Raw genomic sequence first — 14,705 nt, forward strand, 5'->3', positions numbered from 1 at the left:
TGGATGTCATGTTTGTACTTTAGGCTATGGACTCCCAGTGTGCTGTGCATCTTTATAAAGTTTGAAATAATCCAAGAGGACAATAAAAATGTCGGATATTAAGAGTAAACGAGAGGATGACACTGAGATGCAAGCAGAGAAAAGAAGCGTTAAATTTACGCCAAAAGGTTTGGATTTGTATATAAAGACATGCCAAGAAAAGTGCAGTTCAATGTGTAAGCAAGCATCTAAGTACATGGGGAAAATTTCCGCTTTAATGACCTCACATGAAAACGTTAAGGAAGTGTCTTCTGAATTTGGGAAGTTTATTAAATGCTATCAAGATGCAAACACTTTGCAAGAATCCTTTTTAAGTTTGCCACTGCCAGAAGATGAAGTGAAAAGGCAAGTTGCACATTTTCAGTCGAAGGTGACAGCATTCTCTGTTTTTATGGACAAAGTAAAGGTTTGGTTGCAGGAGGCGGGCGAGCCGTATACTGAACAAAACAATACTGTTCGCAATGATAAAGCTGTTGAAAGTTTGGATGAAATAAAACCTGAAGACAGTGTCTCTAATATCTCAAGTGTAAAACCACCTTCAAAAACCTTGTCACAGCAAAGTCGAATTTCATCAACATCTTCCGCATGCATTAAAGCTGCGGCTGACAAGGCAGCGCTCATGGAGCGACTGGCTGCATTAAAGAAAAAACATTCTATCGAAGTGCAAGAGGAAAAACTGAGAAAAGAAAAGGAGAAACTGAGAAAAGAAAAGGAGACATTATCCTTGGAAACAGAGCTGGCAGCCACTAATGCAAAGCTTCGTGTCTTAAAAATAAATTCAGTTTGTAGCTCTGAGCATTCTGATGGAATGAACTCTTATTTTGAAAGAGGGCACGTACAAGAAGCGCCTAGTTTAAATCCTTGTGCCGATACATTTGTTCCAACATCAAGAGATTACTCTGGTATAAATTCTGCATCTGAATCACAAGTAATCGTACCTAGACAAAGTCAAACCCAACATCAGGTTGATGATTCAGCTCAAGTGACGCAGCAAACACAGCCTCAGTCTCCTACTTTGACTGGGAATTGCACGAAGGAGATTGTAAATATTATGCAAAAACAAAATGACATCACTACTTTGCTTGTAAAACAAAACTTATCTTCTGTCCTCCCCGCCAGAAACATCCCTGTGTTTGATGGAGACCCTTTACAGTACAGATCATTTATGAATGCCTTTGAAAATGGAGTGGAAGCTAAAACTGATAACTGGAGCGACTGTTTGCATTTTTTAGAGGAGTTCACTAGGGGACAGCCTAGGGATTTGGTGCATAGTTGTCAGCACTTACCACCTGAGCAGGGCTATTCCACAGCCAAAGATCTTCTTGAAGAACATTTTGGGAACGAAAATAAAATTGCCTCTGCATATATGGAGAGGATTGTGAGTTGGGTACCTATTAAAAGTGAGGATGTGAAAGGTCTACAGTCATTCTCTCTTTTTCTTCAAGGATGTTCGAATCTAACACAGCAAGTTGTTTATATGAAGGAGTTGGATTTGCCCTCAAATATGAGAATGGTTGTTATGAAACTTCCATACAAATTGAGGGAAAAATGGAGAGTTGTTGCCTATGAACTGCAGGAACAAAATGGTTACAGAGCAGTATTCACTGATCTGGTTGCCTTTATAATAAAACAGGTAAAAGTAGCATCAGATCCAGTGTTTGGCAACATACAAGACTCACAATCTGGAAGCAGCTTTAAAGCTTCAAGTTCTACCAAGCAAAGGAGAAAAGGAAGTAGTTTTGCCACTAATGTCAGTACAGTGCCAGGAATCAAAACTCAATCAACTGGAAGCAGAACAACTTCCGCCGTTCTGCATAGTTGTTTGTTTTGTTCACACAGCAACCATTTACTAGAGAATTGTAAGCAGTTTAAAGCTAAAACGCATCAGGATAAGTTGACTTTTATCAAGGAAAGGGGAATTTGTTTTGGTTGTTTAAAAGTTGGTCACACAAGCAAAGACTGTAGGAGTCGTTTGGATTGCGACGTGTGTCACCAAAGGCACCCAGGGGTTCTTCATATAGAGCAAAAGGATCCAGGTGCGTCTTCGGAACAAACTCAACAGAGGACAAACTCTAATGTCAACTTTTCAACTGCAACCACTCAGACATGTGGGTATATTGGGGCTGGTCATGAAGTTGATGCAATTTTTTCTATAGTTCCAGTTCAAGTTAAGAGCCAAAAGAGTAATAAAATTGTACAAACTTATGCGTTTTTGGATCCTGGAAGTTCAGGTACATTCTGTACAGAAACTTTGGCAAAAAGGCTGAATGTAAAAGGTAAAAAGACCAATATCTTTTTGAGAACAATGAGTCAAGATAAGATTGTTAGTACACAAGTTCTGTCTGGTTTGGAAGTGTCTGGTTTGGAAGCAAATGATTTCATGCCATTGCCAGATGTTTTGACTCAAAAGACTATGCCAGTTTCTACAGTTAATATTCCCCAGCAAAGCGACATCGATCAGTGGCCTCATCTTAAACCTGTTAAACTGTACAACGTTAATGCAGATGTGGAGCTACTGATAGGCACTGATGCTTCCAATGTTTTGGAGCCATGGAAGGTGATAAACAGTGTGGGGGGTGGACCTTATGCTGTAAAAACAAAAGTTGGCTGGGTCATAAATGGTCCCCTGCGCACTGGAAGTAACAGTGGAAATAAAACCAACTGCACTGCTGTAACAGCCAATAGGATTTCTGTTGAGCGTCTTGAAGACATGTTGATTAAACAGTACAATCATGATTTTAATGAAAGATCATCAGAGGAGCAGACTGAAATGTCTAGAGAGGATCTGTGTTTCATGGATATTGTTAGTAGTTCAATAAAGCTTATTGGAAATCATTATCACATTGATTTGCCTTTCAGGAGAGAAGGTTCCAGTTTGCCAAATAACCTCTGTGTCGCGGAGCAGCGTCTCCAGAGTCTCCAGAGTCTCAGACAGAGATTCGAAAAGGGTACTCATTATAAGGATGAATACACTAAATGTGTAAACAACATGCTTGAACGAGGATATGCCGAGTTTGTGCCTGTAGATGAGTTGCACAAAGATGATGGAAAGGTGTGGTACATCCCTCATCATGGAGTGTATCATCCCACAAAGGGCAAATTAAGAGTTGTATTTGACTGTGGAACAACTTATAAAAGGAGCATCATTGAACAGTCAGCTTCTACAGGGACCTCATCTCACAAACTCGCTGGTTGGGGTTCTGATCAGATTTAGACAAGAGCCTGTTGCATTAATGGCGGACATTGATTCCATGTTTCACCAAGTGCACGTCTCAGAAAAACATGTCAACTTTCTCCGTTTCCTGTGGTGGCAACATGGTGACACTTCAAGGTCTGCACAGGAATGCAGGATGAAAGTGCATTTGTTTGGAGCTGTATCTTCGCCAAGCTGTGCAAATTATGCTCTACAGAGAACTGCAGATGATAATGCACAACAGTTTCCAGCTGAAGTGGTTGATACAGTCGAAAGAAACTTTTATGTGGATGATTGTTTGAAATCTGTTGCTTCAGAAGAGGAGGCAGTGCACATGGTGAATAGACTGACAGATATCTGCGCTAAAGGAGGATTTAAGCTTTCAAAATGGATCAGCAACAGTCGCACAGTGCTCATGTCAATCCCAGAGGAAAGAAGAGCAAAGGAAATTAAGGATCTGGATTTGGACACAGATCAACTTCCAGTTGAGAGAGCACTGGGTTTACAGTGGTGCATAGCAACAGACAAGTTCCAGTTCAGAACCTCCCTGCAGGACCGTCCAACAACCAGAAGGGGAATTTTGTCTGTGGTCAGCTCACTGTATGATCCTTTGGGAATCTTGTCTCCCTTCAGTATGCCAGCTAAACTGTTGCTACAAGAGCTTTGCCGACAAAATTTGAAGTGGGATGAAGTTATTCCCCACTCTCTTTCCCAGCGGTGGCGTGATTGGCTGGAGGATCTCCAGCTGATTTCAAAGTTTAAAGTGGAACGTTGCATTAAACCAAATTGCTTTGGAAGACCAGATAGGGCACAACTTCATCATTTTTCTGATGCAAGTCAAGATGGGTATGGAACGGTGTCATATTTAAAGTTGGAAAAGAATAACGTCACGCATGTTGCTTTTATCCTGGGAAAGGCTAGAGTTGCTCCTCTCAAGCAAACTACAATTCCCAGGTTGGAATTGACGGCTGCAGTTCTTGCAGTTCGGGTGGACAGGCTTCTGCAAAAGGAGCTGCAAGTCAGGTTGGAAAAATCAGTTTTTTGGACTGATAGCACAACAGTACTGAAATACATCTCCAATGAAACCAGAAGATTCAATACTTTTGTTGCAAACAGAATTGCTGTTATTCGGGAAGCAACAGATGTGAATCAGTGGAGATACGTTTCTTCTAAGGAGAATCCTGCAGATGACGCATCCAGAGGTATGAGAGCTGGGGATCTCCTCAAATGTAGGAGATGGATAAAAGGGCCAGAATTTCTCTATGAGTCAGAAAAGGAATGGCCTAAACTGGATGTGGAGTACAGTGTAATTTCTGCAGATGACCCAGAGGTCAAAAGGGACCTGACAATGAATGCCATTGTGAGAGAATTACAAAATCCTACCAGCTATTTTATCCTCTACTTCTCGTCTTGGGCAAAACTTAAAATCTCTGTAGCCTGGCTTTTAAAGATGAAAGAGGTCTTGGTGTTGTTGGCACAGAAGAGGAAAGAGTTGCTTGCTGCAGGTTTGAATAAGAATGATCCGGAAGGTCAGAAAGAAGTGGAGATAAGAATGGAAAGATTTAAGACCACTTTGAAGAAAGGAAATCTGACTCCAGAAGACTTGATAAAGGCAGAACAAGCTATTCTTCAATATGCACAACAACAGAAATTTACGACTGAAATGGCTTTAATCCGCAATGGCCTCAAAGGAGTTTCTAAGGGAAATTGTCTCTACAAACTTGATCCAGTGTTGGATGCAGGAATCCTCAGAGTGGGTGGCCGATTGAATAAAGCAGCCATGCCTATGGAATTAAAGCATCCTGTAATTTTGACAAAAGATATGCATGTGTCAACACTGATTTTACGCCATATCCATCAAAGGTTGGGACATGCAGGAAGAGCACACATGCTGTCAAAACTAAGACAAAATTACTGGATACTAAATGCAAATTCTGCTGCCAGGAAAATCATCTCTCGTTGTGTCACGTGTAGACGCAACAGAGGAAAGTTTGTTGAACAAAAGATGGCGGATCTGCCTGAAGAGAGAGTCCTGCCAGACATAGCCCCATTCACAAATGTTGGAGTGGACTATTTTGGACCTATAAGTGTTAAAAGAGGACGAAGTCTCCTTAAAAGGTATGGAGTTCTTTTTACTTGTTTCACCAGTCGTGCAGTACATCTGGAGATTGCATGTACACTTGATACAGACTCTTGTATAAATGCTGTGAGGAGGTTCATCTGTAGACGAGGCCCAGTTTCGACCATCAGATCTGATAATGCTACAAATTTTGTTGGGGCGAATCGAGAGTTGAAAGAAAGTTTGACTGAGCTGGACCATGCCAAAATTCAAAAGGCTTTTGTTCAGGATGGCATGAAATGGAACTTCAACATCCCAGCACCAGGGTGGTGTGTGGGAGCGTCTCATTCGTTCAGTAAAGAATATTTTAGCCTCAGTTCTTAAGGAGCAAGTTCTGGATGATGAAGGACTCCACACAGTCTTCTGTGAGGTTGAAGCTATAATGAACGACAGACCCATTACTAAAGTTTCAGATGACTCAAATGATCTTGAAGCACTGACACCCAATCACTTGTTGTTGCTGAAAAATAAACCAGTTTTTCCACCAGGACTGTTTCATCCAAGTGATTTGCATGTCAGGAAAAGGTGGAAACAGGTACAGTACATGGCAGAGTTGTTCTGGAAGAGATGGCTTTCTGAGTACCTACCTCTGATGCAAGAAAGACAAAAATGGATGAGGACTAAAAGATGTCTTATACCTGGAGATGTTGTTTTAATTGCAGACGCTACAGCTCCAAGAGGATCATGGATGATGGCGAAAGTCTTAAATGTAAACCAGGATGCAAAAGGCTTGGTGCGTTCTGTGAGACTACAAACAAGGACCAGTGTTTTGGAAAGGCCAGTGACAAAACTTATTTTGCTACTGGAAGCCTCATCGTGAAGAAAATCCTCAATGAAAATTAAGGATTTGTTTAAGGGAATAGCTCCTCCTTTTGAGACTTTAAAGTAATTGTGATTGTATGCACAATTAGGGGCCGGAGTGTTGGAGCTATTTGTTCTTTATTTTTGTTTTTGTTCTTATTTTTGAAATTAGTTAAAGTTTGTTGTTAGTTTACTTATATTTTGGGGTTTATTTGTCGGTTAATATTTTGTTTTAAATGATTTGTTTTGTTTGTTGTTATTTTGTTAAATTAGTCAGTAAGAGCTGTAGGGCCATTTTGTTTCTATAAATAAAGAGACTGGTATAGGACCAGCATGCATTGGGGTGGGCCTATGGTTTTTTACCAGAGCAGGAGAAGCAGCAGGAAGGATCTTGTTATTGCTTGCCAAGATGGATAAATAAACCAAAACTCTCAACTAAAATGTTTGGACAATGGACTTCTTTTGCCTGCGTACGAAATATTACCTCAGTGCAGCAGTGGCTTGTGGACTTCAAGTTGTGGGACGTTTGATCTTTCAAAAGTAAAGGAATTGCCACTACAATAGCATTAACAGTTTGAGCGTAGTTACAGTCAGCAGTGAATATAAATGCTAAAACTGAATATATTGCATAGTGTCCCCCCCTCTATCAGTAACAAATGGTTCAGCCCATAGCAGGACCGGCTTTTTTCTTGTTTACAGCAGCAAGTGATGCTTATGATCGTGCCAGAGCACATTTTGAACAACACCATGGAAATTTCTGATTTTACACAGCTGGGTGGATGTTACACTGTGGAAATGGAAGGACGGTGAGTGTTATTAACCCTCTGTGGTCCACGGACACGCTGCACCTCCAGATCACATGACTGATGTGAGCTGACACAGCAACAAGCTGCAGCCACGCTGAGTCTCTGTTTCAGCCACATTGAAAGTTCGGACTTCAAAGTTTTTACATTTTAATTACAGGCCAGTAAATCCAGAGTTATGAAAATATATATCAGCCACGCTTTGTTCTAAACACTGTCGTCACGTTTGTGTGTGTTTTAACCTCGAAAACAGGAAAAAAAGGAAAAAATCCACATGTTTCCTATCGGTGGAAAAATGCACCATGTCGACCAATTAAAAAAAGTCAACATTTGGTTGTTTAGGAAGAGGGAAAAGTTTTGGGAGTGACGGTAACGACAGCGAGACAGAGTGAGAGAGAGAGAGAGAGAGAGAGAGAGAGAGATAGTTTAGATGTGGGAGATTTGTGACGTTTAGTGTGGAGTGTTTACTTAGTGTGTTGTATTGTCTTGTGTAGCTGTTCTGTTGTGTAGTCGTTGTTTTGTGTGTCAGTGAGGGCACTAAAGGCACATTTGTAAACACTGTCACTAAGTAGAAAACCAGCGGAGTGATACGCCTGCTGTTGTCAGGCCTGCAGGTTTCTCCCTGTGCTCTTCTGTCTTTTGGTGGACAAACTTGTTTTTTACTGACTGTGACAAAGTGGGTGAGAAGACCATTTGTCTACATTCTTAGTTAACATTCTTGTTTTGATTTAACCATATTTCACATGTAATCTGCAACAGGCAAACATCTACTATCCCGGGTTTGTTTATGTTCTGCACTTTTACAGATTATATAATATAACATCTTGGTTTAAATCAATTCATACACATTTGTTAAGTTAACATGTTCTTTATTTCAACTGTTAATTGGTATTGTTTAGAACTTACCTTACCTACCTGTCTTCCAGAAGCAAAAGGAGGAAATGTAGTTTTACTTCCTGCTTTATACCTTCTGGGTTCATCTGAGGTCACAGGAAGAGACCAAGTGCAGAAGGGGAAGAATTCTTATAATTTAATAAAGTTGATTTTAGAGGGTTTATAAAGAAATAGATTTACTGTTGTGATATGTATTGATTACACCACAGAGTTTATGTTGCCAGTCAAGAGGAGTAGTAGAGGATTGAATATAATCATGTTCATCTTACCTACCTACTGAATGGAATAGTCCAGAGGAGAAATTGTTTGATTAAGTGGACTATTTAAGCAGAAGAACTCAGGTGTTTCGAGAGAGAAAGGTTCAGGTCAGCGTAGCTGTGTGCAGTTTGACCTTAATTTCCGTTGATTTAAGTTCAGTTATGTTTATTTGAATTGAGTTAATTATAGAGTTGAGTTTCTTATTTGTTTCTTTGTAAATATTGTTGGGCCACAGAATGGTGAATAAATCACTTGCTACACTGGACAGCATCAGTCTCCTGCACTTCTTTGACCGCTTAAGTCGAGTCTTACCACACTGGCACACATCATTTGTGGAGCATCTTATTGCGACACCTGATTGTTCTCTCATTTTAGTTTTAGTAATATTTTAAATGGTTGTAGAAAATGAAAAAAACAGCAGGTGTATTGGCTGCATTTTTAGATAAATAGTTGTTTATGTTTACAAAATCTATAATTTATATTTGCATTTCAAGTTATAAACATTTACTCAACATGTCTGTGTTTCTTTACAGTAAAAGATGCTGCTAGGATTTTAGGTTCTTTGTGTGATTTCAGATCAGTAATAGTTATATTAATAGTAATACTAATGCAGTATGTCAGTGAAAACACAACTAAATTCAGTTGAGCTGAAAAGATACAAACAAGGCGATGGGGGAAAAAATAAAATGAAACAATCTGAGATTGTCATGGTCCTGGGCCATGTTGGCCCAGTATTCTTAGTTTCATGTATTTTTGTATTTTGTTCCTTATTTAGGCCATGTTTCCTGGGTTGCCCTGTTATGTTGTTCCCTAAGTGTTTTCCCCTTGTGACTCTCACCCTTGTGTGCCCCTCTGTGTATTTGTGAGCCCTCGTCTCTCCTTGTGTTTATTCCATGTTTTCCCCAGCCCGTTATGTCTGTGTTCTCCCTGTGCTCTCTCTCCTCCTGTCTGAACCTCTGTGTACTTCCTGTTTTACTTTGATAATCTCTCGTCTGTATGCGTCATGTTATGTTCACTCCTGCCCTGTCTCGTTATGGTTATCTGTGTCAGCTGTGTTTCCCGTGTGTTCCCACTTCCCTCGTTAACCCTCTGTGTATTTATGTGCATGTCTCCCTCAGGTCAGTGTTGCGTCGTCAATGTCTCCTCCCCGAACCTGTGTGTCTTTCTGTTCCCTTGGTCTTCAGTTGGTATTCCCGGTTTTGTTCTGTTTCTTTGCAACTCCTGCAATAAAGCAGTAGTGATGGGCAGATGAAGCTTCATGAAGCACTGAAGCTTTTCATCCAATTGGTTCACTCCAGTGCAAAGCTTCTTGAAGCTTCATTTGCTCTAGTAGGACACCTACTGGACGTAAAAATATTAGTTGGCATGAATTTGAAGAGTGTGGCCTTTTGCACACAGCCTGTAAATGTCAACAACAAAAGGAGTGTGTAAAACATCTATATTGTAGTGATGCAGTATACTGTGTATATTTATACTGGCAGTATGGAAAATGATCATTTGGAAATGCTTGAAATGGAAATGATCATTTACTGTGAGGTGAGGTGTGGTTGGGGTGTGGACAGTGGTTGTGCTTTTGTAACGTTGAGGTATGGACAGCTACACACTGAGGCGTCAGTCCTGCCTGTTCACATTTTATTCTGTAAAAACTAAATTTTCACTGCTTTTATGACCTTTTAGTGGGGAGAACATAGCTAGGATTTAATGATTTAACAAATCTTTTGAATCCTTTGTCCTCCACAATGCTAAATGGCTGGGAGTCCTCAATCACCATGCTGACCAGGTCTTCATCTATTTGAGATTGTTCTCTGAGGAAAGACAAAGCACAAATATAAATATCACATACGTAACTTATAACAGTTGTATAATATTGTTATATCATTTAGTAACATTACTGCATCCTATATTATCATTGCATTTGATGGCTCACCTGGTCTTGCTCCACAATCGGTGTCCCCCTTATTCTCATGCAAAGCTCTGTAGTGCCTAAGCATGGATGAGGTGTTGTTGTTATATCCCAGCTCCCTGGCACATAGCAAACACCTCACCTTGTACAAAAGTACAGACAGCTTAACATAGGTTTTATTGCACCATCAGTATTATGAAAATACATCTTCTGTGGAAATTTACATACCTTGTTGGGAGATATAAGCTCAAAATGTTCCCACACAGGGGAGGACATCCTCCTCTTCTTAGCTGGCTCCATTCTCTCCTGACTTTCTCTCCTCACTCTCATAAACCTCCAAACTCTCTCCAAACTCTCACTAACCGCAGCTCTCCATCAAACACCCACATTTTGAATGAAGTCTGAGGGGTTTATATCGCTGTCATATCTCGCGGCAAAGTTCGAACCGTTTCCTGAACCAGTCACGTGGTACAGCCGGGCAGCGAGGCTTCGGACGTCATCATTTTCAGCTCCTCCCATAAATGAAGCAAGCCTCGATACGCGCTTCGCGGAAACGCCCCCTCCATTACTCGACACACGCTTCGAAGCCTCGATACAGAACGTCACATCACTATAAAGCAGTAATTTTGAGTTCAGTTCCTGTCTCCGTGAGTTTTGCGTTTGGGTCCTCTTCTGCCTCCACACAGCTTGTTCATGACAGTACGACGCAACCAGTAATGGACCCAGCAACTCACAACCCCTCCGCTGAGCTCCGGGAGGATTTGATTTATAGAGTGGAGTATCACTGTCAGGAGTGGGTGGCGCTGCCAGGGGATGAATACCGGGAAACCGTAGCCGTCCGTCTACAGCGGATGGCCACTTGTGTTTTGCCATTAGTTCTGTTCTCTGACTTCATGCACTTACGTTTTATTTTTATATTTTTTTCCAAAAAAAAAATGTTAGACAATCATATTTTAACTTTGGATCACATCTTGACTAAAAATGACAAATGTAGATATATGCATAATTAAGATTCTTTAAAATCACAATTTCCAGAACTGACTTTTAATTATAAGATTGACTTTGCGCTTTTGCTGTAACCTTGAAAGATAGTACCTGGAGAAGTGACTGAATTTGTTCATTTTTCTAACTGACCTGAGGTATGGTGGAAGAGAGTGTGGATTCCAAGTGCCTCAAGAAATCCTGCACCAGTTTGATGACATTCTACCTGCTCAGTACAGTCTATGTGGGGACGACAATCTCCAGGTTCATTTCACAAACTTGGAAAGACAGAGTGAGCTCCCTCGACCAGTCAACTGGACTACTGCAGTTGAAAATTATATAACACTCAAAAATATGACTGGACTTTAGAGGTCAATGTAAAATCATCTGCTAGATGTGAGTACAATTACCACTGACACTAATTGTCACAAACCAACTTTAATGAGTATTGAAAAAAATAGTACCAAAGTTTTTATATAAATAGTTTCACTACCGTCAACTTTTCAGTGTGTACGCTTTCTACCTGAAGAAATCAAAAGACCATACTGTACAAAATAACTTGTTCCTTTTAATTAGGTGTTGTAACAAACATGTTGATTAATTTGGAGATCTGTTTTACAAACAAAGGTTTACAAAAGCATTCAGCGAGACCTGTATTTATGTGGGTTTTTCTTTTTCTAACTCCAAGAACAACTTGCACATCTTACAAAAAAATTTAATCAAACACAAAAGTGTTTGATTAAATAAAGCCTTTTAACTGAATTTATCAGATTTTTTCCCCTGTGTTATTATACTAGCGTGTCTCAGTACATTAGAATACTTCAGAAATGTTTTATTTTGTTACATTGGCAATTTCTTAACACAGTGAAATATGTCTAACTTGTTCAATTGTCCCACTATGATACTATGCTTTTGAAATTTCAAAACCTGATTGAACTTTCTGCGATGCATTAAACTTTATGTGATTTACAGAAATTATTAGAAACAAAATTTTCAGATTTTAAAATCACAAACTTCAAATGTTTGCTAAAACCATAAATGTGGCTTAAAAGCAAAAGGACTTGGACCTTAGGGAAGCCCAAACCCAGGAGAGTTCTGGATGCCATAATCCATGGCTTCTTGGAAGTCCTCATAACTGTGTAACACTGGGATTTTGATAGTATTTGCACAGACATCTGCTACAGGGAAGCGTGAAGTGGTCTGGAAGCGTGAAGTGGTCTGGAAAAGAAGTTGTGGCTTTGGCTGAATTGCTGCAGGAGGAAGTTCTCTCAGTCCAGTTGCAAACATAAGGATGTCTTCAAGAGACAGACTTCCATTTCTCTCTGAAAATGTAAAGAGAATAAAAGTTATTTCTAATGATAATAAACAGGAAACAGGGGCCATTACACTTTGCTGACATTTGCTTTTCAACCAAATTTAATACCTTCTACAGAAAGCAGATAGTCTTGCCAGTAGCTTAGTACTCTTGTCTCCTCTTGACGCCTAGAGCTGCCAGGTGGACCAAATTGCACATGGAAGATGTTCTCAAGAAGATCAGCTGTCAGCCTGGTCTCAGTGTAGCACATGAATGAGAAGAAGAGTGAAGGATGCTGTTCCAGGGCGTTTAGAAAATCGAGTGTTGCTAGACCCTTTCTGAAACTAGAAAACAGTCTAATTTTTAATAAAATGTTTAATGTTATTTGTACAAGAAAGCAAAACTTCACATCGGAAACTACTGTGTTAAGAAAGTAACCAACATTCTTATCTAGCTAAGACACTCATCCTGCTACAAAAAAAAGTCCTCCTGAAAAAGGTCTTGCATTTAGAATATGTTTTTTCCATCCTTTAAATTTCACAGGAATAAAAAAAAGTAACAATTTATTCTTCTGAAAAGATTTCGTTAAATGGGCACATTATAGTCTGAATTCTATACCTTTGGATGGAAAGATGTTTTCGGTAGATGAAGTACCACTGAATGTAATCCGCTACTACCTTCTTCTTATCCTCCAGTGTCCTCATGAATCGAAAGCATCCTGCTGTCTGGAGCATGCTTGAGTGTTTTTCTGAGATTACTCGGAGCTCACTTAGAGATGTTGCATTCTTTATCTAAAGAGAAAAATATATATTACACACACATACAAGTGACATCCTTTGCATGCTGTCTATTAATGTGCGATGTAACAGTCTTGGATTACACAATCCGTAATCAATTCAGGCATCAGTTAGTTACCAAGATTATGTTAAGTGGATAACTAAAACTAAAAATTTGCATTTATTGGTGTTTGTCATAATCATAACATCATAAATTTACCTCTAGTAGAGCCTTCTTGATTTCTTCATCTGGTATATCATCAATTGGTGCCTCGAATGTCTTGTCTTTTCCAACAAGGTACATAAAGAAGTTTGGAGATAAACAACAACCCTGGACCACCATGAACAATGGAAACTGCAATCATTCTTCCAACGTAGAAATATTCATTTTCATCTGCAGCTAAAGATAAAGACAATTCATTATAATAAAGTAATTTTGACCATGGAAAAAAATGTGAAAAAAAAATAGATACAGGCACTGTTTTTGGCTGCAGTGGTTATTATTATATTTACATGCTTCCATCTCCCTTTTCTGCTAGGTGAGAACTCATACTTTTCCACTTTCCTTTTCCTCACTCCCTGGCTCACAGAAACTTCACGTGTATGGCAGTCCATTCTCCCTGCAGCACGGACTACATGAGGGCACATCCTTTATCGCTATGCCTGTAATACTCTGCCTATTGCCTTCATATTAAATAATTTTTTGAACAATAATTATTGAAAATATTTTGTCATGTCATTATACTGCCGCAAGTAGAGGTGGCATGGGCCGTGAAACTGAGACACAGGCATTAGAGCCTCTTAATGCTTGTTTTGTTTGGGTTTACACCAGAGTGGAATTAACAAAAAATAGAGAGGGCATAGCCTAACATACGAAATAGGAAAATAATGATGTGTAATCTATTTATTTCAACAAAAAACTGTATTCTGAATACCACCTATTTATCTGTAGTATTATTAGAATCATGAGATTACAACACATTTACCTCTCCTCCACTTCTTTGAAGTGTGTCCCAGTCCTAGCGCACTGGTTAGCATGTTTTGGTTCGTGCAACTGGTCCGTCGGGTTATTGTCTCCCCAGGAACATTTCCGTTTTCATTTTTCCTATTTCCGTTGTGCTTTGTGTGCTTTTGCAGCGCTTTTCTTTTTGCAGCATTTTTCTTTTTGCAGTGCAGTGTTTTTCTTGAAGTTGCAGTGCAGCGTCTTTCTTTTTGCAGCGTTTTCCTTTTTGCAGCATTTTTCTTTTTGCAAGTGTTTTCTGAAGTTGCTGTCCGTTTGGCCTCTCAGGGCCACCGTATGTATCAGTTAACGACAGCCGTTAGCATCATTTCAGTGTTTCAGTCATAAAAACACTTCCTGTCTCTGTGGTGGTTACAGTGACATCATGCAGTTTGTGCTTTGACCTCCAGAGGGCGACAAATCAGCACAGACAGAGAGCTCCATTCAAACTTTGCTGCCATCAGGAATAATTCTTCAAATATAATCATCAGTGTTTGAGCAGTTATGATATCAGGGACAATCTAGACATGTGTGACAATACTGAACATGTCACATGACACACCTTAAACATCATGTGATCCACTCTCAGTCTGCACTTTCAGTCATGACTTCATGAATTTATGATCAGTTTACTCCTGAAATAT

General features: G+C 39.7%; 2 protein-coding genes across 2 annotated transcripts in view; both read left to right on the forward strand.

The window, feature by feature from the left end:
* The window catches only part of LOC146577017 (protein NLRC3-like), a 543,118-nt gene that overhangs the window by 453,258 nt on the left and 75,155 nt on the right, over positions 1 to 14,705 (forward strand). The gene's annotated exons all lie outside the window — the stretch shown is intronic.
* LOC146577030 (uncharacterized) lies at positions 89 to 4,894 on the forward strand. The gene is made up of 2 exons (XM_085268193.1): positions 89 to 1,011; positions 4,864 to 4,894. Exons 1-2 carry the CDS (start codon positions 89 to 91, stop codon positions 4,892 to 4,894), a joined length of 954 nt encoding a protein of 317 aa, XP_085124319.1.

Source organism: Mchenga conophoros, linkage group LG3 (assembly GCF_057382185.1).
Source record: "Mchenga conophoros isolate Kocher_MC1m ecotype Shallow Benthic linkage group LG3, M_conophoros_male_GT1.1, whole genome shotgun sequence".
Taxonomy (NCBI): Eukaryota; Metazoa; Chordata; class Actinopteri; order Cichliformes; family Cichlidae; genus Mchenga; species Mchenga conophoros.